The 27,691-nt window shown below is 36.8% G+C and overlaps 3 protein-coding genes across 10 annotated transcripts in view; all 3 read left to right on the top strand.

Moving 5' to 3' along the window:
- The window catches only part of LOC131954454 (putative transporter SVOPL), a 32,934-nt gene extending 27,418 nt beyond the window's left edge, over positions 1–5,516 (top strand). For 3 of the 4 annotated variants that reach the window (XM_059318142.1, XM_059318141.1, XM_059318143.1), the window contains exons 7-14: positions 224–349; positions 862–990; positions 1,629–1,776; positions 2,191–2,271; positions 2,452–2,645; positions 2,833–2,922; positions 3,203–3,316; positions 4,123–5,516. In XM_059318142.1, coding sequence (XP_059174125.1) covers positions 224–349; positions 862–990; positions 1,629–1,776; positions 2,191–2,271; positions 2,452–2,645; positions 2,833–2,922; positions 3,203–3,316; positions 4,123–4,314 — 1,074 coding nt within the window. In that variant the 3' untranslated portion in view covers positions 4,315–5,516. The remainder of the gene's footprint in view (positions 1–223; positions 350–861; positions 991–1,628; positions 1,777–2,190; positions 2,272–2,451; positions 2,646–2,832; positions 2,923–3,202; positions 3,317–4,122) is intronic. The other variant, XM_059318144.1, reaches the window with a different exon arrangement.
- Positions 5,517–8,760: 3,244 nt separating this feature from the next.
- On the top strand, positions 8,761–13,033 carry LOC131954453 (protein N-lysine methyltransferase METTL21A). Of its 4 annotated transcripts, none has more exons than XM_059318138.1 (5): positions 9,119–9,223; positions 11,335–11,447; positions 11,794–12,002; positions 12,428–12,539; positions 12,633–13,033. In XM_059318138.1, exons 3-5 carry the CDS (start codon positions 11,832–11,834, stop codon positions 13,016–13,018), a joined length of 669 nt encoding a protein of 222 aa, XP_059174121.1. In that variant the 5' UTR covers positions 9,119–9,223; positions 11,335–11,447; positions 11,794–11,831; the 3' UTR covers positions 13,019–13,033. The 4 variants fall into 4 exon arrangements, with proteins under 4 accessions (XP_059174123.1, XP_059174121.1, XP_059174120.1 ...); XM_059318137.1 differs by having other exon boundaries at positions 11,300–11,447; XM_059318140.1 differs by lacking the exons at positions 9,119–9,223; positions 11,335–11,447 and adding an exon at positions 8,761–8,870.
- Positions 13,034–16,333: 3,300 nt separating this feature from the next.
- Positions 16,334–27,117, top strand: LOC131954462 (SAGA-associated factor 29). Of its 2 annotated transcripts, XM_059318165.1 has the most exons (11): positions 16,334–16,386; positions 17,165–17,254; positions 17,732–18,072; positions 18,253–18,328; positions 18,524–18,596; positions 24,166–24,239; positions 24,498–24,600; positions 24,767–24,952; positions 25,211–25,304; positions 25,442–25,510; positions 26,191–27,117. In XM_059318165.1, exons 3-11 carry the CDS (start codon positions 17,734–17,736, stop codon positions 26,305–26,307), a joined length of 1,131 nt encoding a protein of 376 aa, XP_059174148.1. In that variant the 5' UTR covers positions 16,334–16,386; positions 17,165–17,254; positions 17,732–17,733; the 3' UTR covers positions 26,308–27,117. The 2 variants fall into 2 exon arrangements, with proteins under 2 accessions (XP_059174148.1, XP_059174149.1); XM_059318166.1 differs by lacking the exon at positions 16,334–16,386 and having other exon boundaries at positions 17,151–17,254.
- The last annotated feature ends 574 nt before the right edge of the window (positions 27,118–27,691 follow it).

Here is a 27,691-nt window from a genome sequence, read left to right as displayed (position 1 = left end):
GGTTTGTATGGCAAAGTCGCTTTTATTTTTAAACGTCAATTAAATATATTTTTTTAAAAACAATGTATGGCCATATCACTCACAATTATTACCTATTGCACACAATTTTCATTTCACCAATTGTTTAATTTAGTTAGACTTTAAAAAAAAAAATTATAGTTTATAGTTGTCTGCTATTCTTTTTAAAATGGCATTAAATTAAAGAATTGATACTTATTGCCAGATATTTTGGACGCTGGGGTCTGTGTTTGAGATTAGCCTGGCCATGGTGGTGGTCCCGTCCCTGGGCTGGAGGTGGCTGTTGGCCATCTCGGCAATCCCAGCTCTCGTCTGCTGTGTCGGGCTGCTTGTAAGTTTGAGTCCAACATACATTGCATGTGAAACTACCATAAGACAAGCTAAAGAGTTGTTTTATTTTGGTATATTATGTGTATATTCAATTAACTTTTAACACTGTTAAAAAGTAGGGCCAGTAGATGTTTGTATTGTTTTATTATTTTTTATAATGACAATAGTGACTATTAAAAACTCAGTTAAAATAAATTGGGAGTTTTAGTTACAAAATACTTTTTTTAAAATCTCACTGCCATATGGTAATCTGGGGTGGTGCTTACATCTAGCTTCAGTTATCCTTCCTTCATAAATTTTGTATTTTTGGGATAAAATAAATTTCGTTCTTAGCCAGGTAATAAATAAAAAATATTTTAAATATGGGCTGAATTAGTAATGGAAAGATGACTTTCTTTACAATTCTAAATTTTAAAATAGGTAAGTTTTGGAAGTGCAGCATAATTAGCTGATATTTTAGTTTTAGCTTTAAATAGCAAACCCTGACATTGAATTATTTATTTTTACTAACAGTTTATACCAGAATCTGCCAGATTTCTTGCAGCTGCAGGTTATATTGATAATGCACTTACCATTCTAAAGGAGGCAGCAAAAATAAATAAAAGCAAACTACCAGAAGGAAAGTTAGTACAATCTTGTAATGTAAGTTTTGTGTTTGACTGCTATTGACTGTATAAAATCTAGATCTACATACATTATGGATTTTTAGTTAATTACCATAATTTTACTGTAGGGCCTATAGCATTTTTTCACACTTGAGCTACTATATATTATTAAGAGTGGGAATAAAATTTATAGTTCGCCTCTGGTGCTGGAGAATGTCGCTACGCCTCTGAATGTATGTACTTTTTGGGTACTTAGGAACCCATACATTTTTAAAAAATCATTTAGGATTTTATTTTACACAGATAAAAGTAAGTTACACAAGTTATAAGTGAAAGACAATTTAAACACACTTACTATCAAACCACTGCATAGCTTCAACATAGTAAGGATGTGATGATTTTTAACACAATTGACCTACATGTACAATATAAATATGAATTTGACATGACAATAGATTTTAATTAACATTTCTGTTAGCTTACTTAAATATGATTTTGTGGGGAGGCATTGAAATATTATGGCATAGAGCTTACAGTCATAAAATACTTAGTGTAGGTTCTTTAGTTTGTTGTTGTGTTTCAATAAAATAAAATAAAATGAACAATTGTCCCAGTGTTGGTAAACATAAACTCAGCTAACCATTCAATAAATTAAGCCCTACCACTTCTATCCAGATTCCCTTGGGTCGGTTGAGAGACCTGTTCAGTCGGGAGTACCTGCGCTCCACCCTACAGCTGTGGATGCTATGGTTTGGTATAGCCTTCACATACTACGGCGTGTTACTTGCAAGTACAGAAATTTTGAGAATCAGAAATGAAGAGAGTAAGTTCACGGTCGCTACAAAACTAAATGAATCATAAATTTAAAGGCTTTTAATGATTAATGAGTCTACCCAAATCTGGGTGAAAGTAATGGCAGTAGACTAATCAAAGTGTTGAACTATACTACCTCAGCACCATGAACTTCAACAAGATTCACAACTGAGAAGTTCCATTATGTATCCACCTGTCCTTACATAATCCTTTTCTATTCACTCCACACAGCAGGCTTAGACAGCTAACCGGTCCAACAACTAACCTACCCACAGATTTTTGTATTTTTATGTCATGCCACAAATTTACACAACATCGCATTAGAAGATATTCAATTTATTTTATTCCATTTATTCAATAATGGTAGCAACAGATACAATATTAATAACTGATACTTTTGTGTTAACTTGTTTTTTATCTCTAGAAACTTCTCATTGTAAGTGTTCATACCTAACCTCTGATGACTACACAACAATGCTGCTCTCCTCCTTAGGAGAATTAATCAGTAAGTTGTTTTTCATTTGATACTTTTACAATTACATATTTTGTGTATTTTATTACATTATATTATTTATTTTCTGTTGTTTCTTTTGTTAATTTTTGCTGATACAATTTTTACAATTGCTTAGCATTGTAAATGAAACTGTTTTCTTGTTGTAATTAAAAATAACTGAATATTTCACAGGCTTGCCCATAAATTTTATTCTAATGGACAAAATTGGAAGGCGATACACGGGCGCCATCTGCTATTTTGGAACTGGTTTCTTCTTTGTTCTAGTTCAACTCAAAGTCAGTTTAGGAGTTCTGACCATGTTACTGTTCTTTGTCAGAGGTTTTGGCTCAGCTACCTTCTATTTCACATACATTTATTCATCAGAGGTAATTATTAAGATGCCATATAACAAAAATTGTATCAATAATATTCACTGTGATTTAAGCCTATAATAATTCTATAATTCTTCAAATCATTATAAACTTCATGTTCATGTTTTAATTCTAATGTTAAAATTATTATTCGCTTGCTAAACTAGAACAATTCCAGTTAATATTTTTAAATTGTTTCCAGCTATATCCAACATCTATCCGAACATTAGGCATGGGCGTGGCATCAGCCATTGCTAGGCTGGGTGCCATGATAACACCTTTTATAGCACAAGTAAGTGGTACACAAAACAATCATGCTGACAATTAAAGGTTACAAATTCAGAAATGTTTGTGTACTAAATAAAAATAAAAATGTAAAGAATTTTTTTTAATGTATACATTATTAGTTACTAAGTTTTTGTTATTTTCAAATTTTTTTATTGTAAAAAGGAAAACTTTTTTTGTAAAAAAGAAAACTTTTTTTGTAAAAAGAAAACTTTTTTTGTAAAAAAGAAAACTTTTTTTGTAAAAAAGAAAACTTTTTTTGTAAAAAAGAAAACTTTTTTTTCCAGGTTTTGTTATCTACATCTATTGCTTCAGCAATCTGGGTGTATGGAGTTCTGTGTTTTCTCTGCAGCATTTGTTGTTTACTGTTACCAATCGAAACCAAAGGGAGGGCATTACCAGTAAGTTTTACTGTTTGGCTTTTCTCCATCTTTTGTTACTGTATGTAAACAAACATTGAGAAGAACTTGTGGTGGTCAGTAGAAGTGACTGCTGATCTGATAGATCATCATCATCATTCCTTTGTGGCCCCTGGGGAGCAAAGGGCTGCAACTACACATTTCCAGCTGACTCTGTTTTGGGCTGCTCCCTTAATCTGTGCCCATATGAGACCAGCTGTTTTTGCCTCTTCCTCAACTGTTCTTTTCCATGTTTTCTTTGGCCGGCCCACTTTCCTTTTTCCTTAGGGATTCTAGTCCATAGCATGTTTTGCGATATTTTCTTTTTCTCTTCGTAACGTATGTCCAATCCATCCCCATTTACGGGCCTTGATATCTTTTTCTATTGACTGTTGCTTTAAAATTTGCCACAGGAATTTGTTTGATATTTTGTCTGGCCACCTTATTTTAAGTATTTGTCATAAGCATTTGTTTACGAACACCTATAGCCAATCAGTATTTGTGATCTGATAGGTCAGTGTAGAAATATTTGTTGCACTGAGATGTAAAGCACCCCCCCCCCCTTTTTTTTTCACTACCAACTAGAATAGCCACACAAAAAAATGTCTAATGATTTTTTACAAAATAATTAAAAAATGATTAAATGATATTATTTTTTGTAATAATTCTAACAATTTTATGGAAAGAATATCAATATTTTTATCTTGTTACATCTTATAAAATACATGTTAAATTTAAAAAAAAAATTAATAACTATTTTATCAACTTTATGATAATTAACAGTACTTACTTATAAATTTTTTTTCTAGCAATCTTTAAGTCAGATAATACCGGATGGCATTGAATTAAGTGAGTCATCACCCCAGGTTCAAAGGTCAGACTCCAACAGCCAAGATGGCATCTCAACTGTAGAACTGGAAAGAAAAAAGCTGAAGGAGAAAACAGAAAACCAAAAGCATTATGACTATGAAACATGGGGTGGAGGGGAAAGTGAAAGCTGACCTGAATGATTATGAATAATTAAAAAGTACAACTGAAATAGGATGAAATCAAATTAAGTAGAAGAAACAAACTGAAACAAAAGAATTTTCAGATTACCAGTTGGCTGTATAATTATTATTTGGATTTTAAAATAAATTTAAAATGAACTGTTAGGCTAAGATATATTTATAAAGACTTTAAGGCAAAAAAGAGATACAACATAAATTTAAAAGTTAAAAATAAATTTTTGTAAATGCAGGACAAAACTTCGAGTCAACAGAGAAGTTGTGATTCATCTATGTAGCCCACAACTAGGATATAAGGTGTGAATAATGATTTTACTTAATCAAACTGTTATTATCCTGATATTTTAAATTTTTATACAGTAATGGCGAAAGAGGAATATTTTTTTAAATTTGTTCAGTCTTTCACATTATATATAAATGCTATGTATGTGTATATGACCATATAAATGTATAAGTTTCCTATTTGTGTGTGTTCAGGTGGAGCTTAAATTTAAAAAAAAATGACTGTCCTAAGACAGTATATAAACAAACAGGGTGACACTGTGCATATTGCTTTAAGTAATGTTGGCCACATTCAGTGACTTAACAGTTACCTTGGATTATAACAGCAGCCAGTTAACTGAAATTGTGTATACTTATCAACTTGAATGCGAAGGTTTTAGTACTTGTACAAAATGTTCATTTTCAATATATATGTATATTTATTAAAACTATTACCACATCTCTCTTTCAGACATACCCAAAGTGGGTGGGGGGGGGGGGGTTGGAGACTAAAGTTTATACTTTTTAAATAAATTATATATTTTTTTTCTTTTGTGAGAGTTACAACCCCCCTCCCTCCCTGCCCAGAAAGATGCCTGAAAGAAACAATGCACATCTTCCAGACAAATGGACTGAAACCAGGACTGAGATGTAGTGTTTTAGTTGTTTCCCTTGTGTAAAATTAAGATATAGTTCTAGGCATGTATATAATTATGTTAATAAAACTGAATATAAGGGCTACAAACTCATAGGAAATCCTGCTTCATTCCCTTAGTTTAGATTTACAGATTTACCAAGTTTTTTTTTTTTTCAAATTTTTTTTTTTTACATGCATACTAAAAGCCGTGAATAATTGTTTTAATTATGCTGCACTGTTAAAATAAGGGAAATAGAATTAAGGTGAATATTGTATTAAAAATAAACCATTAATTGAATGTTTGCAATTTCTGTTGTTTTTTTAGCGCAATTTCCATTCTGGAGAATTGCGTTTATTAACCCGTCATTTCTGGATGGATGGATGAATGTATGGATGTGTGTCCGCAGCTTTAAGTCGTATCTCCTCCTCAACGAAGCAATATCGATGACTAGTTACAAAAACAATTATGTTAAGCAAGTTACGAGGATGAACATAGGCCATAAAAAATTCATAAAAAACGTTTTAATAACAAGCTTTTATGTAATGATGCACTAAAAAGTAGAAAATAAATTATAGACTACTATTTAAATAACTATAAAGAAAAGCGTGGGTCACTTTAGTATCTATTGGATACCTTTACTAATGTTAAGGAAGACACCCACGCTTTTCTTTATAGTTATTTAAATAGTAGTCTATAATTTATTTTCTACTTTTTAGTGCATCATTACATAAAAGCTTGTTATTAAAACGTTTTTTATGAATTTTTTTTTTCAGTACTTTACATGTTTTATTTACAATAGAGTTACATGACTAAAAACCATTGCGCGCCTACTGAACATCACGTTCAGTATGCGCGCAATGGTTTTTGAACGCAGCCATTACGTGATGGCGCAGCTATTAAGGGTGATGACGCATGTGGTGTGGTTGGCTAGACATGCCTACTAATTCGGTCCAAATTTTAATTAATTCATAAAAAATTAATTAGGCATCCAATTAAGTCAAATTTAGATTCAGATTGCATTGTCTTCATGTCTTGACCCACGTGCCAACTGTGAATCGTGTCGGTCAAGTAGAACTGTCTGAATTTTCACTCCTGCGTTTCCGTCTAGACTGACGACTGACGACAGAGGAAGTGAGTTAAATAAAAGCTTGTAAAAAATTCCGGGTTTCTTTCATGGATTTCCTGGAAAAGCCAAAAAACCTCGAAAAAATGCAGTTTTTGGCCCATATCTCGGCAACCAGACCACTTAGCGACTTGAAACATGTACCAATCGATTCCTGCCATATTTAGAACAATATTGCCGAAGAAAGTTTTCAAAAATATCCTTTCGTTTGGTCAAAAAAATAATTTTGAATTTATTAAAATTTGGACCGAATTAGTAGGCATTTTATGCAACCACACCACACGCGTCATCACGTTCAATAGCTGCGCCATCACGTTCAATGGCTGCGACATCACGTTCGGTAGCTAGGCGCGCAATGGTTTTTAGTCATGTTACTCTATTGTAAATAAAACATGTAAAATACTGAAAAAAAATATTAATAAAAAACGTTTTAATAACTAACCAATGGTTTTACTAACCCTGCTCTTGATTTACGCTACGACAGAGCTATTTTTAGATAACATAAGGAAATTGCGCTAAAATTGTCACTAGACTTTTTTAAATTACTTGTTTTTTGTTTGTTTGTTTTTTAAATCATATAGCCTATATGTCTACGTTTTGCCACAGCATACAATGAATAGAAAGAGAATAGAAATCTTCAGAGCTCCCGGGGACTTTAGATGAAGAGACAAGTTGCCCTAGCAACTTCGGTTGCAGAACGGTTATCCTAAACTGTCGCATAAGAGGCCCTACCCTGTTTGGTTTCTTAAGTTTACCAGAGTTTCTTCCATGCATCTCTTCGGGGAGATGCATGCAATTTTGTCCGTATGTCTGTGTGTGTATGTCTGTGAACACATAACTTGAGTACCGTTACAGCTATGGAATTTCATATATATTATAAGGATTACATCAAATGTGTAGTTCTGTATCAACTTTTCAGCGATTTCCGGTAACAGGAACAAGAGGAGGAACTTATTCTACTTTTGGTTTTTCAAAAGTCATTTACTTGAGTACTGTTTCAGATAGATAAACGAAATTTCAAATATAAGTAAGAGCAGTGGCGTAGCCAGGATCGTCTCAAGGGGGGGGGGGTGGTTCCAATTTTTACCCGGGGACAAACTTTCGATTTGTACCCCCCCCCCTTCAAACTTTCGATTTGCACCCCTCCCCTCAAACTTTCGATTTGCACCCCCCCCCCCCCAAACTTTCGATTTGCACCCCCCTTAAACTTTCGATTTGCGCCCACTCATACTTTTTATATATATACCGAGGGGTCTATGGGGGGGGGGGGGGTTATGACCCCCCCTAATCCCCCCCCCTCCTGACTACGCCATTGAGTAAGAGATCTATTTTTCTGCCTTCGGTCAAGTAGTACTTTACACTATTTCCGATTTTTTTTAAAACGCATATGAATTTATAAAGTAGTAATATTCCGCACTATTATACACGAATTGTTTGCTGTTCACTTGGTGCAAAATTATCTTTTCTACGACGTTCTAAACTAAACTATTTTAAAAAGTTTAAGTAGGTAAAAATTGATTAAATACTAAATAGCGTATTCTAAGAATATTCGAGAAAGTTTGGGGGAGGCCACATAATACATAAAAGCTTGTTATGAAATTATTATTTTTTTACAAGCTTTTATTTAACTTGCTTCCTCTGTCTGTCGTCAGTCGTCAATATGTCTAGGTCGAAACGCCCAAGCGAAATTTCGGGCTCTTCTAACTAATTGATACGATTCAAAGTTGGCATGTGGGTCAAGACATGAAGACAATGCAATCTAACCAGTGTTTCTTCCAGACTTTTTTTCTCCGGGGGGGGGGGGGCACTTGATATTGGGGGGGGGGCGGTCGGCGGACACTAGTAAAAGTATATATTTACTATATAAATTTCATCTTGTTCGGGGGGGGGGGCGGTAGACTTTCTTCTTCCTAAACATTAGTAAAGGTATCCAATAGATAATACAGTGACCCAGGCTTTTCTTTGTAGTTATTTAAATAGTAGTTTATTATTATATATTTAAAGAAAAATTATTTGTTTTCTACTTTTTAGTGCATTATTAAATAAAAGCTCCTTATGAAAACGTTTTTTATGAATTTTTTCAGTAGGTTACTTAAATTTTTTTAATACAATAAAGTTGTAGGAATAATAACTATTGCACGTACAATCGAAAATTTTAATTAATTCATAAAAACTAATTAGGCATTCTATTAAGTCAAATTTGAAGCCAGATTGTCATCGGGTCTTGACCAAGTTTAAAACGAATCGGTCAGTTAGCAGTGATCTGAATTTAGCTCGGCTGTTTTGAAGCACGACATACATACATACATACATACATACATACATACATACATACATACATACATACATACATACAGACAGACAGACAGACAGACAGACAGACAGACAGACAGACAGACAGACAGACAGTCAGAGGGAGCAAGTTAAATAAAAGCTTGTAAAAAATGCTCAGATGTACTGCTGTGGCAATTCTGAAAGTTAGCCAAGCACAGATAAAATTTTAAAATCTGGAATCTCTAGATTCAATGGTAATGTGCTAAAGCTCATTACACGTTCTGATCATTGTAAGAAGTATCAGACAAATGGCATTTAAGAAACGAACTCTAAATGAAGGATTTCTAGATCTATATTTAGTCTTAAGGGCATCTAGAATCTAGATCTACTTAACTACTTAATAATAGTATACAGCAAAGTATTTTGAATTTAATTAAAACTTAAAATTCGAACTTGAGTATTAAAATGCGAAGGTTTTTTTTTAGGGCTATGTGTGTTGCCATCCAATACAAAACTGATTCGTTTCAATGCCTTATTTTCAACCGAGCACTTCCACACTAGACTTATTTATTTAGACCTAGAGAGAGTCTAGATCTTGACTAGACTTGTGAGTCTTGCCTAGCTTGAAATCTAATCTAAGTCTAGACTAGCAAGATTAATCATCGTGTCCGTAGGACTAGGAATTGTAGGAGTCCTGTCACTCAATACTCATTGTCACTGACTGCTGACTGAACTTTACTAAAAAAGTCACTGAGTGACTGAAGTGTCTTGTCTACAAACTACGTCACTACGAGGACAGTAGACCAGAGAGTAGCTTTGTTGACCAATTGAGAAATGAGACTTCTCTATTTCAGATCTAAATCTAGAATTATATGATAAATATTAACTTAATAAAATAATATTATTAATATTATTAATAATAAAAAATGAAGCAAGTTGTAAGTTTTAAAGTTTTTTTAATATTAGTCTATTTTTATATTATATTAGTCTACTAGTCTAGTACTTAAGGTCTACTGAGTTAAGAGTTAGTCTTAATTTTAAATTTAATAATTACTATTCATTACGGACGGAGTGGTCTAGCAGTAGAGAGCTGGACTGCTGACCCGTAAGTCTCGAGTTCGAATCCGGGTTCAAGTCAGTAGACCGTCCCTGAGACCACCCAACTCTAATGGGTACCTACTGCCTAACTTACGTTAGGGAAAGTAAAGGCGGCTGGGCATAGTGCTGACCACACTTTCTCTTCATATGGCGAGAAAACAAGTGAACTATACTTCACGTGCCCCATAGACTAGGGGTTGGCAACCTGCGGCTCTCGAGCCGCATGCAGCTCTTTTGATGTCAAGGTGCGGCTCTTCAGCTCAATGCACAAATAGTAATAATTATTTTATTTTATTTTTTAAAACTCATGAAAATGTTAGTCTGCAACACTCGGTAATGAACGATACAGTAATAAATATAAACAATAAACACTCGTTATTCTATTAGAATATTTAGTTGCTCCATTTTTCAATGTACTTCCTTGTTTTCTTAAACTGAGTTATTTAAATATAAACAATGCCTGCGCTTGGATCATATTTATTGAGACACGGGTTTACCTACACTACCGCCCACCCCCATCGCGTGCTGTATGAAAGCCTTGGGTGTAAGTTAATCACTCACCGTAATATCACCGTTCATCACTCAACGCCTAAGTGTCGAGGATGGAAAGTAACGCACTCGTGAACCCAATTCCACTATCGCAGGACACCACGAATAGCCCCTAGCTCGGTTTAATTATCGAATGCTGTGTGCCACATTATCAATATTGTTGGGTGCTCCTTAAAACTAACGTAGGCGCGTAGTGCTCGCAGGGTAGCCAAATTGCACCAGCAGAGACGCCAGATAACGCGCCTGATTTGATTTAGAGAGCGACTATAGAAACCCATTGTATCGTACATGAAAGTAGGCGCCTTGGTGCTCACGGCTAAGCCCGGGGCCCTGAATCGGCCGCTGCTGGCGCGCGTAAGGGCGGTCCTGATTCGATTAAGCCAACAATTAATGTTGTCCATCGTGTCTTTAGCATAAAGCCTTTTTTTTAAACGAACATAGGCACCACATTGCTCGCAGGTGAGCCCGGGGCTCTTCAGGTCGTGCAACCGACGAGGTGCCGGCGGCTGCGCCTGTTACAGTTTTGCAGCTGAGTATAGTAGTACCCCTTACCCGTTATGTAGGACGCCCGATTAAAGGATGCCGAGTGCTTACATACCCGCTCTGGAACTCTGGGCGCCAAACCGTGTACTGATGAAAATCGCACCCTCCCGGGCGCTACCCATCACAATTTTTTTCGCAATCTAATCGTGAGTGTTCTCATTTACTCTCCAAAGTTTCATGGCACTCGGATGAACGGTGTTGAACCGCATCCGACTTTTTTTTTATATACCGCACCCTCCTGGGGCTCCGCCCTTGTGAAATTAAAAAGAAAACATTTTTTTTGGAGAAACCTACCCTGAAATGTTCTAATCAACTCACCAAAATCAGTGATTTGTGAGTTGAATAACCAGTTGTTCTAAACATGAGCAATAATTTACAACTTATTTAGCTCATTTATTAATCACACTTATTAAACAAATTCATAGAATTAGGCTGATGTAACCCAATCACGTTGTTTAATTAAGAGATAATTATTTTTAAAATTTCAACCCAGGTTTTGCTTTTGTTGTGTGTGTGTCATCTTCATAGCTACTCAGCTGAATCTGATGAAACTGGAGTCTGTCATGAACACAAAAACAATTTTTGTTGCAACTTAAATTACTATTTTGTTTCTAAACATTGCAATAGTGGAATAAAAACAGGTGAAACAATTTTTCCTGTTATGAATTGTATCATGTACAATTAACAAGGGTGTGCAAAATATGAAACTTGCTTTCCTACATACAATTACAAATATGGTGTTAGCATGGCTATATTACTTAATAGTATTTTCTTCTCGCTGAGTAGGCAGTTTATATGGGATGGTGTGGCCTAGTGGTTTTGAGGCTTTGTTTTTTGGAGCAATTTCCAAACTTGATTTGACTGGTTAGAGCTTTCTGCCACCAGTGAAAGACCATGAGTATAAAAAAGCTCGTTGTATAAAACACAACGACAGGTTTTTCCAAACCACTTATAACTTAATTTTTTAAAATATATTGTTCTCCTTAGGATCAGACTGGTGAAAGGTGCTGGAAGATACAAATCAGATGGCTTTACAAGGCCAAGGGATCACAACTTCTTTAGCAATTGTTCCTTATGAAGAAAAAAACATTTTACCTCATGAAAAATCAAGCCGCCACTTCAAAATTGCTGACCAAGACTTCTTGATAGAACAAGATTGGCAAGGTCTTGGAGTGGCAGCAGTAGTGTGGGATTCGGTGAGTGAGATTATCTTAAAGGCAGGGTTATAAAACACTGCTGTGAGCCACCCTTTAGCCTATATAATAAAATAAACCACCACCCCACTCCTTCATGTAGTATAAATGTGTTCTTATGCCCTTGTGTAAGTTTTTATGGAAGCAGATGTATAGGACTCAGTGAGAGAAATAAATGTAAAATCAAATGGGACTAGATTATTTTAAGAATTTTCAACCTGCCTTATATGGCTTGCAAACATTAATTTCTTTAGAAACTAAATGAGAGTGCTATTAAATGTTGTGTTAAATTATTTTAAGTAGCTGTTTTTTAGGCTACTTATTAAAAGTATATTACATTAAACTATTATTACCTACTTTTAATTAATAGTTATATTTTGATGCAATGGAATGGTAAATATGTATTTGATACATTCTGTGTTCCACAGGCAATAGTTCTTGCAGAGTACCTCTCTAAAAATCAACATTTGGTAGAGGGGAAGAAAGTTTTAGAGCTGGGGGCAGGAACAGGGCTAACAGGACTGGTAGCAGCTGCTTTAGGTAACATTTACCCCCAAGTTTTCCTCTTTAGTGGTTGAGGTTAACCCTTTAACAGCTGATGCTATATGTGTTCACTTTTTTTGTTTATTCTAGGTGCTGAAGTTGTGGTCACTGAGAGAGATGTAGCTATGAACCATTTATCAGCAACCATTGAAAAAAACACAGTCAACAAATCATGGAAAATATCAGCTCAAGTTTTAGACTGGACAGAAGAGGTGGACGCTCAGAGGTTTAGTGATTTGGATGTTATTTTAGGAGCAGATATCATCTATATTGAAGACACATTTCAAGATTTGCTGAGGACTATTAATTCTCTTTCTTCCAGTGGCAAAGTTTTAATTCTTCTATCATGTAGGATACGATACGACAGGGACACAAACTTTCTCAGCATGCTGTCTCAACAGTTTGACATTGAGGAAGTTTTGTTGGATAAAGATAAAAAAATTAAAATATTCTCTGTAAAGAGAAAAATGTACTAGTCACATATTGTTGTTTTATATTACTATAATGCTCATATTCATTGACATTATTTTTCAAATCTAATGTACATTTATTGACCACTAATTTCCAAAAATTTGAAAATTGCCAGCTTGACAAAATTGGAGAAGCTTTCTGTTGTTGGCCTAACGTTGTAGTGCCATTGTTGGCCCAATGTTGTAGTGCCATTGTTGGCCCAATTTTGTAGTGCCATTGTTGGCCCAACGTTGTAGTGCCATTGTTGGCCCAATGTTGTAGTGCCATTGTTGGCCCAATGTTGTAGTGCCATTGTTGGCCCAATGTTGTAGTGCCATTGTTGGCCAAATGTTGTAGTGCCATTGTTGGCCCAGTGTTTTAGTGCCATTGTTGGCCCAATGTTGTAGTGCCAATGTTGTAGTGCCATTGTTGGCCCAATGTTGTAGTGCCATTGTTGGCCCAATGTTGTAGTGTCATTGTTGGCCCAATGTTGTAGTGTCATTGATGGCCCAATGTTGTAGTGCCATTGTTGGCCCAATGTTGTAGTGTCATTGTTGGCCCAATGTTGTAGTGCCATTGTTGGCCCAATGTTGTAGTGCCATTATTGGCCCAATGTTGTAGTGCCATTATTGGCCCAATGTCATTGTTGGCCCAATGTTGTAGTGTCATTGTTGGCCCAATGTTGTAGTGCCATTGTTGGCCCAATGTTGTAGTGCCATTGTTGGCCCAATGTTGTAGTGCCATTGTTGGCCCAATGTTGTAGTGCCATTGTTGGCCCAGTGTTGTAGTGCCAATGTTGTAGTGCCATTGTTGGCCCAATGTTGTAGTGCCATTGTTGGCCCAATGTTGTAGTGTCATTGTTGGCCCAATGTTGTAGTGTCATTGTGGTCCAATGTTGTAGTGCCATTAATGGCCTAATGTTATAGTGTCATTGTTGGCCCAATGTTGTAGTGCCATTGTTGGCCCAATGTTGTAGTGCCATTGTTGGCCCAATGTTGTAGTGTCATTGTTGGCCCAATGTTGTAGTGTCATTGTTGGCCCAATGTTGTAGTGCCATTGTTGGCCCAATGTTGTAGTGCCATTGTTGGCCCAATGTTGTAGTGTCATTGTTGGCCCAATGTTGTAGTGTCATTGTTGGCCTAATGTTGTAGTGCCATTGTTGGCCCAATGTTGTAGTGTCATTGTTGGCCCAATGTTGTAGTGTCATTGTTGGCCCATTGTTGTAGTGCCAATGTTGTAGTGCTATTGTTGGCCCAATCTTGTAGTGTCATTGTTGGCTCAATGTTGTAGTGCCATTGTTGGCTCAATGTTGTAGTGCCATTGTTGGCCCAATGTTGTTATTTTATTGTGCAAAGGTTGACCTAGAATTGCTTGAACAACTTGTTTTAATTGTATTAAATTCCTGTTTGTGTCCTCCACACAAACTTGGCAGGTTTAGGTCCCTGGTCCCCCACACAAACTTGGCAGGTTTAGGTCCCTGGTCCTCCACACAAACTTGGCAGGTTTAGGTCCCTGGTCCTCCACACAAACTTGGCAGGTTTAGGTCCCTGGTCCCCCACACAGACTTGGCATGTTTAGGTCCCTGGTCCCCCACACAAACTTGGCAGGTTTAGGTCCCTGGTCCACCACACAAACTTGGCAGGTTTAGGTCTCTGGTCCCCCACACAAACTTGGCAAGCTTAGGTCCCTGGTCCCCCACACAAACTTGGCAGGTTTAGGTCCCTGGTCCCGCACACAAACTTGGCAGGTTTAGGTCCCTTGTCCCCCACACAAACTTGACAGGTTTAGGTCCCTTGTCCCCCACACAAACTTGGCAGGTTTAGGTCCCTGGTCCTCCATACAAACTTGGCAGGTTTAGGTCCCTGGTCCTCCACACAAACTTGGCAGGTTTAGGTCCCTGGTCCCCCACACAAACTTGTCAGGTTTAGGTCCCTGTTCCCCCACACAAAGTTTGTGGGTTAAGGTTTCTGGTCCCCCACATCACAAAAACATGTCAGGTTTAACAATGAGATGTTTCCTTTGCTCCTCTTAACTTATAAGAATAGAAGAAAAATAGTTGCAAGCACATATGCAGAAAAAAATAAATACCTTAGTATTGGATAGGACAAAAATCTCATTCTTGCTCTACTTTGCCAACTGAATTAAAAACTAGGCATGATATCTACCAACTTAGTTTTAGAGTTTGAATCATATGGGACAGCATGGTAAAGTGTACAAGTGTTAACCTGAAAAGTTTGAGTTTAGACACCCGGCTGGAGTCCGTTTATGTTTCTTAGTCCATCCAGCTGGGCTGTAATGGGTACCTTAAGAGAAAGTAAAAGTGGTTGGATGTATTAGAAGTAACGAAGCTCTTTACATGCAGGTGAACTCTACTTAATCTACCCTAATGGTTGCCAGGTTTAAAGGGTGAACTTTAAAATTTAAATTACGTGGTTTCCTCTCTGGGAGTGAAAAAAAATGATGGAATAACTTAAAATAGCCAGCTTTTTGGCACACACAAAAGAACCAGAAAATAAGTCATAAAGTGTAAAATGTTAAGCTTGTGTAAGTCTCATGTGAAAGCATTGATTTAGCAAAAATAACTAATGATATTAGTGACAGTTTGAGTGCTGTGAGAATATTATAAAGTTAGAAAAATAGGCAGTCAACCCAGCGATGATACATTTTATGAAGTTTCTTCCAGGCATCACTTCGGGATGGATTTTATATAGTAAACATACACTTTTACTAGTGTCCGCTCCCCCCCCCCCCGAAAATTTCAAAAGCCACCCCCCCCCCCCCCCCGGAGAAAAAAGTCTGGAAGAAACACTGATTTTATGGTGAGTAAATCAAGTTTTTTTAGCCAATTTCTAACGGGCTACCCCCCCCCCCCCTCACAAAAAGCTGGACTGCCTGGACTCCTTAAAATCATGATCATGTCACCAAGTGCTTACACACTTCTAGAATCGCTAGTTATCACGGAAATAAATACATTTTTCTGGTACAACCAATAGTAAAACTAGATATCTATATAATTTCAACTTTGGTTAAAACTTAAAACTGTTTTTGATCAGATGGATAGTCCCAAATTAAATAAGCTCGTATTTTTCTAATAATTCATGCAGAAAGACTAATACAAATACATTGATTGTGGTGTTATTGACTAACGAGTTTTTATATTTTATTTTTTCATATGGGGGCTAAATACTTCTACATTAATTCTGGAACACACTAACCCTGTCTAGAATAGTAGCCCAGTATCCTAGCTACTAGCTAGACAATAACACAATGTGTCGGATCTTATTTCCGAACTTTGTTTTTATTTTTACTTTGCCGCTTCATCTTTTTACTATTTGATGTTGTTTTTTTTTATTGATTGTTGTAGTTTGTAAATTGGAACAATTTTATTTTAAGTGTACGTCCTACTAGATCTACTAGATTTAGGGCTAGATCTAGAACTAGATAGAATCTAGATCTAATCTAGTACATACATAAATTAATAATACATACATCACATTTCATACAATTCATCACCCCGATGCCGAGTAGATCTAGATCTAGATCTAGATTTCTAGATCAGTAGATCTAGAAATTCAGTACTAGATCTAGAAAAGATCTAGGTCTAGAATCACTGCGGATTACTGATTCAATCAGACTCTGATTCAGAGTCTAGAAACTAGAATAATGAATAAGTTTAAGTACAGTACTGTAAACAAACAGGGAGTGACCCTGGACTGTACAGACTGAGACTGACTAGCTAGGGTCACTAATGATGAGTAATGACTAATGAGTCGTAATGACTCTACTAAAGAAAAGTCTGAAAAGTGAAAAGAGTAGTCTACAGACTCACAGAGTGGTAGCATTTGCTACTCACTCCAAAACGAAATTTATTTTTAATGTTTCAATGATCATGGTTGTTTGGTAGATCTAGAATTAGATCTAGATCTATGTCCTACAACTATCATATTCATAAATTTAAATCTAGTAATAGAGTAGGGTAGGCCTAATTTTTTTGGTTTAGAACAGTCTGAGTGTGTAGTTAGCCAGTTTGAGTTTACTGAGTTAGTCAATTAGTATGTTATTTATAGTATTTCAGAAGTCAGTAACCTGACAACTCTTTTTTTTAAAGAGAATTCCATTATTTTGGCATTACTGGACACTGATAGGCCTATGTCACTTCAACTGTATTGCAGGTTCTAAAATTGAAATCATAGTAGTATAGGCTTAGTACCAACATTTCATCAGCTCTGATTGACAGGAGAGGAAGCTACACACAGATGTTGGTCAGTACTCTATGGATTGAGTTATTCTAATTTAATTTGTCATACTTGTAACTTTTCTTTATGCCGAAATAGGACAGTTGCTTCATACTTCACAGCTATTATATATATATAGTAGGCCAAGTAGGCTATATAGGAATACTTTCCATTAGTAGCCTACTTAATAGTATTTAAATATTGCTAGCAAAAATTAAGCCATACTAAATTTAGAAATAATCTAGTTGTCAGCTACAAAAGTAAAATACAAAAAATAACTCAAATGTTTACACTAAAAACAGATTCGCATTATTTCCATTTCTTTACAAATGCAAACTGACGTTTTAACTATCACCTGCAAGGCAATTCATAGTATAAATGCCTTGTTCTGTTAGTCACTTCACTAAATCTTCTTTTTTTTCCAAACTTTTTATTTAGGAGTTAGATTCTTTTTTATAAATAGGATCATAAGTAATAATGTAATAATTACTTGTATTGTTTCAGATATGCCTAGAGCCAGTAAAGGTAAAGGCGGAGGGGATAACTCTAAATCAGAGGCTAAAAATGAGGCCAACAATGGAAAGAATGAATCAAAATCTGAAATCAAACTTGACAATAAGGCAGACAAAGCAGACTCAGGTGGCGCATCTGCTAAAGGAAATGATTTAAAAGTTGAAAAGGAAAAATCATCAGCCTCATCAAGTGGCCAGTGCCTTAGTCCAACACAATCAACTGGCTCATCCGCAGATGAAAACAAAGGGGCCATCGGTGGTGTTCCTCCATCTTCAAGGGAAAAAATACAAACATTACTTGGAGATTTATTTGTTAATATTAAGGATATACAGGTAAAATAATTTATGCAGTGATTACACTTTGTATGGATACAATCAAACAAATTCTTTTTTTTTTTAATTACATATATTGAATAGAAAAAAAAATGTAGGTTTAACCTTAATATAAATATAAACTTAATTTTAATTTTTAAAATTTTTATTACTTGCTATTTGTTTTTTGTTATTCTCTAGGTAGAACGTGATCGAGCAGAGCACAATTTAACAAACATTCACAAAACCCATGAGAAAATGAGAGAAGAAGGAAAAGGTACTATAATAAGTCACTAAGCCTGATATTTGTTTTTTAACATAAATATTTTTAATATATTTAAAAAACAGAAAAAATTTTGATTTTTATCAAATAGGTTTGGGGTCTGAGAATGAATAATATCAATGAATTATTAATGAAAGTTAAAATATTCTCATAGAAGTCATGTCTAAAGTTTGTAGCATTTTTTGTCAGTTACTCCCTACTACAGACAGAAGTTAAAGTCTTTGTACAGTGCAGCTACCACAGATGCTGAGGCTGAAGCTGAGTAAGTCAAAACAAGTTTTTTTTTAATTTATGTAACGAGTCTATTTGCCTGTAGTGCCAAATGTTAACGAGTCTAACCACTCATTCTATACAACATCGACCACAGTATAGATACTCGAAGATGCAGGTTCACTATTGATCCTTTTATTACATGAATCAAAGAAATGTTTCACAATAATATAATGAATCAAAAGAAATGCTTCACAATAATAGTCGGAATCAACTGACCCCCAACAGTCCTCACTAGTCTTCACATAACTGAATGCACATGTCTATCGTCCTTCTTAACACAATACGGCTAACCCGTTCAATAACCAACTTGATACTGCCACACTGACTGACTGATCGAGAGAGAGAGCCAGCTCAGCCGTCGCCTTCCTATATATCCCCTTCGTATTCATAATCGTATTCGGTCCTATCATAATCGTAATCGTAATCGATTCTAATCGTTGCATCAGAATGTTAATTACGCCGCTTCTGTTGTACAGTCCGATTTAATAAGCCATCTGCATCCTGTCACATCAAAGTTAACAGACCGTATTGCGTTCTTATCGTATCGCTTCCCAAGATACTACGCCTTGGCTTTCTGATCGTTATCAGCCAACACCTGCGTTATTGCATCAGTCGTGTCAAAGTTGACAGCGCTGTACTGCGTTCTTATGTCTCTGGTAACTTCCCCTAGTTACATCCACCCCTGCCTTTTTTTTGTGTGTTATCAACCACAAACAACGCTTGGCAGGTGCAGTCCTTCAAAGTCAATCGCACCACCGTAAAAAAAATGTATTGTTCCACTCAGTGTCAATGTCGTCACATTCGTATAAGATTGACCGTTATCCCTATTTCACATATCAAATGTGTCTACATCATCTTCCTCAGACACAAAACAGTTCTAGAATTCACATCCACCTTTTTTTGTTTGGTGCCTTCCCCAGTTCACTTTTATGACTTTTTGAACAGTCTGTTCTCATACCAGCGCGACCATGAAAGAATTGATGGTTGCTGACAAAAAATTTCGTATTCTTTCTGTTTCTCAAACTTCTCCGCGGACCACTTATCTGATGGTCTACTGTCTCTCTGCTTCTGGGAGGAACGGGATCCTCTTCGTTGCCGTTATCCTCCACTTGTGTATCGCTGTTGTTCTGTTGATGGTGACATGGTTCCGGGATGGGTATGTGAATTTCCGTTATAGTTTCCGGTTCCCTAATTGTCTTGGGTTTCCTTGTGTGTAACTGCTCTTCTTGACTATGACAATATTTCTTTAATTGAGCAATATTCGCCCACCGATCCGGTTTGGTGTGATCGATGGGTCTTATCTTAAAGGGGCCACCTGCTACTTTAGGCATCTCAACGACTTGCCATATCTCCTGTCCCCAGAGGTCGTGGATTTTGTTTCTGCCTAACGGGTGGCTACGCAGTAATACCCTGTCGTTCAGTTTGAGTGGCGGGTCCTTTGTCTGTACCGGCGGTTCCCTTCGCCGTGCTTCATGTTCTAGTCTTTCCTGTACTACCCTGTACATTTCTCTAATTCGTCTCATATGTTCATTCACATATTCTAGTGCGGTGTATGAGCCAGTCATACTCTCCTTTTTTCCTAGGAACAAGTCAAGGGGGAGTCGAGCCTCCCGTCCGAACAGCAACATGTGTGGCGAAAAGCCGGTTGTGGCATGGGGGGTGCAGTTGTATAGATATACCAACTCTGGGAGAAAATCAGGCCAACGTTTTTTCTGTTCAGGTTCTAGGGTACGCAGCAAATCATGCATGCTGCGGTTGAACCGCTCGCACTGTCCGTTTCCTTTCGGATTAAATGTGGTTGTTCTAGATTTGTTGATCCCGTAGTGGCTGCACAGTTGGTTAATTACTTCTGACTCGAAGGCCCTTCCTTGGTCAGAGTGTAATTGTCTTGGTATGCCATATTTGATGAACCAATGTTCTATTAAGACCTTTGCCACTGTTTTGGCAGTCTGATCTCGTGTGGGCACCGCCACAGTCCATTTGGTGAATACATCAGTCATTACCAACACATGTTCCGTCCCATCCGATGATTGCTCCAACGACGTAAAGTCCATAGCCACAATCTCTAGTGGTTTTGTCGCTAATAGGTGTCCTGATGGCTGTCTCATTTTGACAACTGGCCTTTTCGCATGCTGACACCTCACACAAGCCTCACAATGGCGTTTGACCTCCATTTCCATATTGGGCCAGTAACACCTCCGTCGTAATATTTTGTGCGTCCTGTCCTGACCCTGGTGTCCTGCCCTGTCATGTGCCAACCCTAGCACTTCTTCTCGTAATTGTCCAGGCACCACCACCTGGTGTATTGTCCCATCAATTTGGTCATGAATTCTCCGCATGAGAACACCATCCTTTATACTGAGACGGTCCCACTGACTCAGTATTTTCTTTGTTTCTCGACCAAATTGTTCTCTTTCCCTTCTTCCTGGGGATTTGTGTTCCTGGACGTGTTTCAACAGCGGCTGTAAGCCACTATCCGTTTTCTGGGCATTTCTTATCTCTTTATTATTAAGGCAATTAAAATCACCAATGTCCATATGTCCGGGCTCTGTGGAAATGTGCTCCACCCCGGTCTGTCCGTTCTGCATCACTTGCACCCCGTGAGGGATATCTGTTGACGCCCTGACCTCACATATTCCTGTCAGCGTTTCTTCCTCATCGCCCGGTCTCTCGTAAGGATTCCTTGATAAGGCGTCCGCATTGCCATTGGACCGCCCCGGGCGATATTTTATCTCTAGGTCAAAGAGTGCCAATTCTGCTGCCCATCGCTGTTCGATGGATCCCAACTTTGCTGTCTTTAGGTGACTCAAGGGGTTATTGTCAGTGTATACCACACATTTAGCGCCTAATAGATAGTCCCTGAATTTTTCAGTCACAGCCCATTTTAATGTCAAAAGTTCTAGTTTCATGGCGCTGTAATTTGTCATGTTCTTCTCTGATTCCTTCAGAGCTCGACTGGCATACGCAATAACCCTGAAACCTTGCTTTTGTTGTTGTGATAGCACAGCTCCCAGACCTTTAGAGCTGGCGTCAATTTCTAGCCGAAATGGTTTGTCAAAGTCTGCGTATCCTAATATCGGCGCCTCTGTCAAAGCATTTTTCAGTAGCTTAAACGAGTTCAGGCATTCCTCAGTGCATAATTCACCTATCAGTTGTGTTTTGCCTTTCTTTTTCTCCTTACTGTGTTTCTTTGTCACTTTGTTTACTAAGTCATGCAACGGTGCGGCAATTTTTGTAAAACCAGGTACAAATTTTCTATTTTCTTCTTCAGATAACAGACACTCTAAAGATGAACATTTCTCCTGTGCTTTTAATTTGCATGAACTTTCCCTATCCAGTTTCATGGTTAACCTTGAGATCTCATTATTAAGTCTACCAATTTCTTCCTTATCATCATTTTTCTTAGCCAACAAATTGTTCACTTGAAACTTTTCAACATTCAAGTTCATTTCACAGTTCATTTTTTCAATATCTGACAATTTCTCTTCGAGTCTTGTTTGAGACTCTTTCATTGTTTGTTTCCTTTTGTTTCTTACGCCATAACCTCGCCGCTCTGTAGCCTTGACCTGCCTTACAGAGGGCGATCGTTTCACCGGACAGTACCGTGCCATATGTCCGGGTTGTGAACAGGACAAGCAAATTGGTCGACCGTCAGCCGTCCACCGGAGCGCTGGACCGGCGGGTCGCGGCCGTCCAACCTGTCTCTGTTTTGTCCCGTTCTTTTCCTGATTCTCAGCTGTTGACCTGCTTTCTAACCTCTCCAATCGTTGGTCAACCTTATCCAGGTGGGCCAACAGTTGAGCCATCATGGTTTCCACCGTGCCGGTCCCTGTGGGTGGGGATTGTTTCTGTTCCGGCACAGAGACTTTGTCCACCGAACAGTTCGATTGGTCCTCATCCTCGGACCTGCGGATCGCTGAGTTCCTGACCTGAAGGAAGGTCAACTGCGGGTCTTTGTGGACCTCCTCTTTCAACTCTCTCCTTAAGATCGGGGTTGCTAGCCCCTCGATGAAATGGTCCCTCAGTAGGCGTACATCAATGTCAGGTGTTTTGCCCTTTACCGAATCAAAGGCCCTGTTTATTCGGTGTGAATACTCCATCACACTCTCCGCCATTCTCTGCTTTAAGCCTACGAATCCCGATAGCAGTTGCGATCCCGACCGTCTCTCCCCAAAGGTCTCCATAATTAGATCCAGCACCTTATCTGGATCTGATTGGATGGTTTTATCGTGGCATTTGACCTCTGCCCTAACCGTCTCTCCTATACTGCCCATCAGCAGTCTTAATCTTTCCTCTGGTGACATGTGTCTCGAGGCCCAGGCCGCTTTGACCTCCTCACTGAACCTGTTGGTTAAAGCTGGATCACCGTCCCCGTAAAATTTGTTAATGTGGGACTCTCTGGGCAGGACCACAATATGGGTCTGCTTCTCGTCCAGAGTAGACATTTTATTCCTTTAGTAAAAAAAAAAAGAGTTCTTTCTTACCGTGTGTGTATGAAAAATTTTCCTCGTTCCTCAATTTTCACTGTTCCTGAATGTCCGAATTCACACACACACGAAACACAGTTATGAACAAGGTTGACTATGGGTGCCTCAAGCGGCAAGTCTCGTTGAATTCATCCTGTCCGCAGCGCCAAATGTAACGAGACTATTTGCCTAAAGCGGCTGGTCTAATTGGATTCCTCTGCCGACGACGCCAAATGTAACGAGTCTATTTGCCTGTAGTGCCAAATGTTAACGAGTCTAACCACTCATTCTATACAACATCGACCACAGTATAGATACTCGAAGATGCAGGTTCACTATTGATCCTTTTATTACATGAATCAAAGAAATGTTTCACAATAATATAATGAATCAAAAGAAATGCTTCACAATAATAGTCGGAATCAACTGACCCCCAACAGTCCTCACTAGTCTTCACATAACTGAATGCACATGTCTATCGTCCTTCTTAACACAATACGGCTAACCCGTTCAATAACCAACTTGATACTGCCACACTGACTGACTGATCGAGAGAGAGAGCCAGCTCAGCCGTCGCCTTCCTATATATCCCCTTCGTATTCATAATCGTATTCGGTCCTATCATAATCGTAATCGTAATCGATTCTAATCGTTGCATCAGAATGTTAATTACGCCGCTTCTGTTGTACAGTCCGATTTAATAAGCCATCTGCATCCTGTCACATCAAAGTTAACAGACCGTATTGCGTTCTTATCGTATCGCTTCCCAAGATACTACGCCTTGGCTTTCTGATCGTTATCAGCCAACACCTGCGTTATTGCATCAGTCGTGTCAAAGTTGACAGCGCTGTACTGCGTTCTTATGTCTCTGGTAACTTCCCCTAGTTACATTTACTTAAAACTTTTTTTATTTCTTGTTTTTTAGCAAACCTATTAAATCTTAATCTCTAGTCTTTTAGTAATTTGTTTAGTACATTTGTGTATAATAGAAGTTGCTGTGTTAAAATGCATGATATTAAGTTTACAAAATCTAAAAAGAATGAAATGTTGGTAAAAATCATAGCTGTATAAAAAGGATTTTTTTCCCCACAGAGTTATAAGGTCTGCCCTTGAGAAGATAAAAGAAATAAAAAAGCTTCAAGAGAAATCAGCAAAGCAGAAGCATGGTTTGTTTTTTTACTGGCATTTAGTTTTTAAAACTCCTCAATGTTGCCAAATGTAGACATTTAGTTACATTGTGACTAGACTTTATGACATTATCTAGCTTAAGAATCCACTGCACTAACTTGTACAGACTTGAGTTTAACTTACATTGTAAAGCAGACAGAAGGGACCATTTCACATCACTTAAGCTAACATGTATTACTGTTTTACTGAAATTTTCTGAACTGAAATTTTAAATGCACTAATTTTATGTATGCTAGATTCAGGTCGACCTAAACAAATCATGAGAAGGGGGGTCCTGATGTCACAGCTGCAGCAGAATGCCACGACCTTACCTCTGTGGGTCAGCAAGCCAGGAGAAAGGTAAGAACTTGCTTTCTTTTTACTCTGCTTAGTACAAAACATTACTGTATCTTTATCAAAGGTCGCCACATGCTTTATTTTTATTGTTATATAAGCCTTTACTCGTAGCTTTGTGAAAAAAACTTGCACTGCAAGAAAAGTTGAACTCAGTGTTTGATTCCACCAGCCCGCCTCCATTGTGTGGGGCAGTACCTGCTGATGGCAACTACATTTCTCAGCCTGAAGATAAAGTAGCAGCTAGGGTCAAGGGTCAGGATGGGGAAGAAAACTGGATTCTGGCTGAGGTCGTCCATTTTAATGCCCACACTGGGAAGTATGAAGTGGACGATGTAGATGCAGAAGAAGGAAAGGAGTAAGTTGTGTCATTTGTTGAACATTATCAAAGCTTGTACTAAATAGTTAAGATAATTAGCTTTTTAATAAAGTTACTACACTCTAAAATATTGTTTATTTAGCAATTTTTATTTATTTTTCATTTTTAATTGGAAAACCCACAAACTATATTGTTATTAAAAAAATAGTGTTTGAAGTTTCTCAAATATGGCAGTCATTAAAAGAACATTAGAGAAATACAGAAAATAATTGCAGTTTAAATTTTATAAATTTCTAGGAGACATTCTATAAGTCGACGTAGAGTAGTTCCCCTTCCTATCTGGAAAGCTAATCCAGAAACAGATCCTGGTGCCCTGTTTGCTAAGAAAACAGTGAGTAGTGCATTAATAAAACTAGCTGGGTCATTTCATTTCTTTTTAGTGTGGTTTTTATGTAAGTTTGTATTAATATCACTCTTAAAAAATGAAGAGACCACATATAAAAACTAATCAGCCTATTGTTTCTCTAGCTGGTGCTGGCCCTGTACCCACAGACCACCTGTTTCTACAGAGCTCTGGTAGATGAACCACCAAAAAAGGCAAGTCTTTTATTACAGGTTCTAGTTGAGTTCTCATATATGAAATCTATCAACAAGAGTTGTGTCAATTACAATGAGATTCATTAATTAATTATATCTCCTAAGATTTTTTAAGGGCTACAGTTCTGGAACATTTTATTCTAATTAATTAATGAATTTCATTGTAATTGGCACAACATTCAGCAAACAAATGCTATAGAATTTAGCTTAATTGAAATAACAACGAGATCTTTTTTTTTTTAAATAGAAGAAGTAGATTTATATTAATTTATGAAGTAGGCATAACCCCCAAATGAATTTCTGCCATCAGTGTCTTTGAAATATCAATGATTCTGTAACATTACGTTTACATATAGAAAAAATAATGTTTTAAACTTTAGGTGAAGTTTTTTTGTAGAATTCACCAAAATTAAATGTCATTACTACCTGTTTTATTACTAGAATTTTCATTTATAATGTCCAGCTTAGATTCCAAGGACTAGATTTATCTCCTGCCAATTCGATGTCCTCATTACTAATGTATTTGGTTTTTATACTTATAATGTATAAATTCTTGAATTTGTTAGCAGTTTTACTGTCTTATCAGCACATGACCTTGTAGGATAGTTGAGTTTAGCTTAGTTACCCTGCTTTCCATGTTGCTCCATTTCTTCCCAACTTGAGTGTTGTTTGTTTGCCAGCCCCAAGATGACTACTCTGTTCTGTTTGAGGATACCTCCTACGCTACAGGATACTCCCCACCTTTGATGGTTCCCCAGCGATATGTTATAGCATGTAAAGAGGACAAGAAGAAATAAGTACTCAAATTTTGTTATCACAAGCTGTTTTTAATGAGATACTGACTAGTATGTAATTTGTACATATTGAATTGTAAAAGATATCTGGTTTAATAAATGTCCTTCAGTTATCGTTCATATATAAGAAGATTTGAATCAAATCTGTTACAAAATTTCTGTGGTTATTATGGAGATTGAAGTAATTTGAGAACATGAGTTTTGAATTACAATGTTGTTATATATGAGTTAGCTCTCTTTATAAGAGTTATTTCCCTTGGAATGTTGTTAAAACTTTTTTTTGCAAGGTTGTTTTTTAATCATATGATTATTAGCTAATGAATGTGTTAATGTCATTTTTTTATCATACCTAAAAATATCAGGTATATATATATATTTGTCAGTAACTCTGCATTAATCTTTTAAATTGGAGCAATAGCTGTGCATAAATTATCAAAATAATTGTACACTTGTTTTTAATGTATTTACTATTTCATTTTAATTGTATTTAGTCTTTGAGTAGAATAGTTAATGTGAGACTTTAGGCCTGTTAGTAGTCCTTCATCCAATGAAACATTGAAATAAATGTGTGTGTTAATGTAAACAAGGTCAAGAGTCAGGAGCCTGAATACCTGACATTTTTAGGATTGCTCCACGCCAAATGTCAGCATTTCTGAGTGGCCATATGGCCGAGGTTTGCATGAAAGTGATGTTTCATGACTTGCCAAGATTTCATAAGATAAAATTTATTCCAATAAATTTGTTATATTTGTACCTTTGGCTTATCTATTTTAACAACTGAAAATTGTTTCTGCTTTTAGGTTAAGTTTTTTTTTTATCTTTCTCCCCCCCCCCCCCCCCCCCCCCCCCCCCCAGGACCTGCCTTTGTTAGTCTGCTGAGTGACTATTTATGTCTCAAAATCTCACATTTTTATCCTTTTATTGTTCAGCTTCATCTCATCCACTGTTCATTAATTTTATACAGATTATTTGACAATGCTTTTTAAACCTCAAATAAAATGACATTTTTATACCAGTAAGGCTTCAAGTTTTTTCTCATGTCTATAACTAAAACCTCACATGAATGTACGTCATCGTACATGTCATATATATATATATATATATATATATATATATATATATATATATATATATATATATATATATATATATATATATTTATGGGGGAATAATTTCAAATATATATATTTATATATAATATATTCCATAGTGGTTTAAAGAAATGTGATTTTTTTTAAAAACTGTTTGATCTAGCTGGAGACTGGTGTAACACATTTACCCAAATAAACCTTTTAAAGAACTATCAAATTATCTAGTATCGTAGAGTAAAAAATTACTCTTTGGTCTGTTTAAATTATTTGAACAAAATTTGTTAAACAACCCATGT

This window comes from Physella acuta, unplaced genomic scaffold (assembly GCF_028476545.2).
Source record: "Physella acuta isolate Inbredline_101_S28 unplaced genomic scaffold, ASM2847654v3 ptg001000l, whole genome shotgun sequence".
Classification (NCBI taxonomy): Eukaryota; Metazoa; Mollusca; class Gastropoda; family Physidae; genus Physella; species Physella acuta.
Note: the sequence above shows the minus strand (reverse complement) of the source record. Positions and strands in the feature narration are given on the sequence as shown.

Bases quoted from the DNA above. Each gene is read 5' to 3' on its own strand.
- LOC131954453 (XM_059318140.1), top strand. From the start codon at position 11,832: ATGGCTTTACAAGGCCAAGGGATCACAACTTCTTTAGCAATTGTTCCT. The intron at 12,003-12,427 runs GTGAGTGAGATT...TGTGTTCCACAG, and splicing joins CAGCAGTAGTGTGGGATTCG to GCAATAGTTCTTGCAGAGTA. The intron at 12,540-12,632 runs GTAACATTTACC...TGTTTATTCTAG, and splicing joins ACTGGTAGCAGCTGCTTTAG to GTGCTGAAGTTGTGGTCACT.
- LOC131954462 (XM_059318165.1), top strand. From the start codon at position 17,734: ATGCCTAGAGCCAGTAAAGGTAAAGGCGGAGGGGATAACTCTAAATCA. The intron at 18,597-24,165 runs GTAAGTCAAAAC...TTTTCCCCACAG, and splicing joins GATGCTGAGGCTGAAGCTGA to AGTTATAAGGTCTGCCCTTG. The intron at 24,953-25,210 runs GTAAGTTGTGTC...ATAAATTTCTAG, and splicing joins GATGCAGAAGAAGGAAAGGA to GAGACATTCTATAAGTCGAC.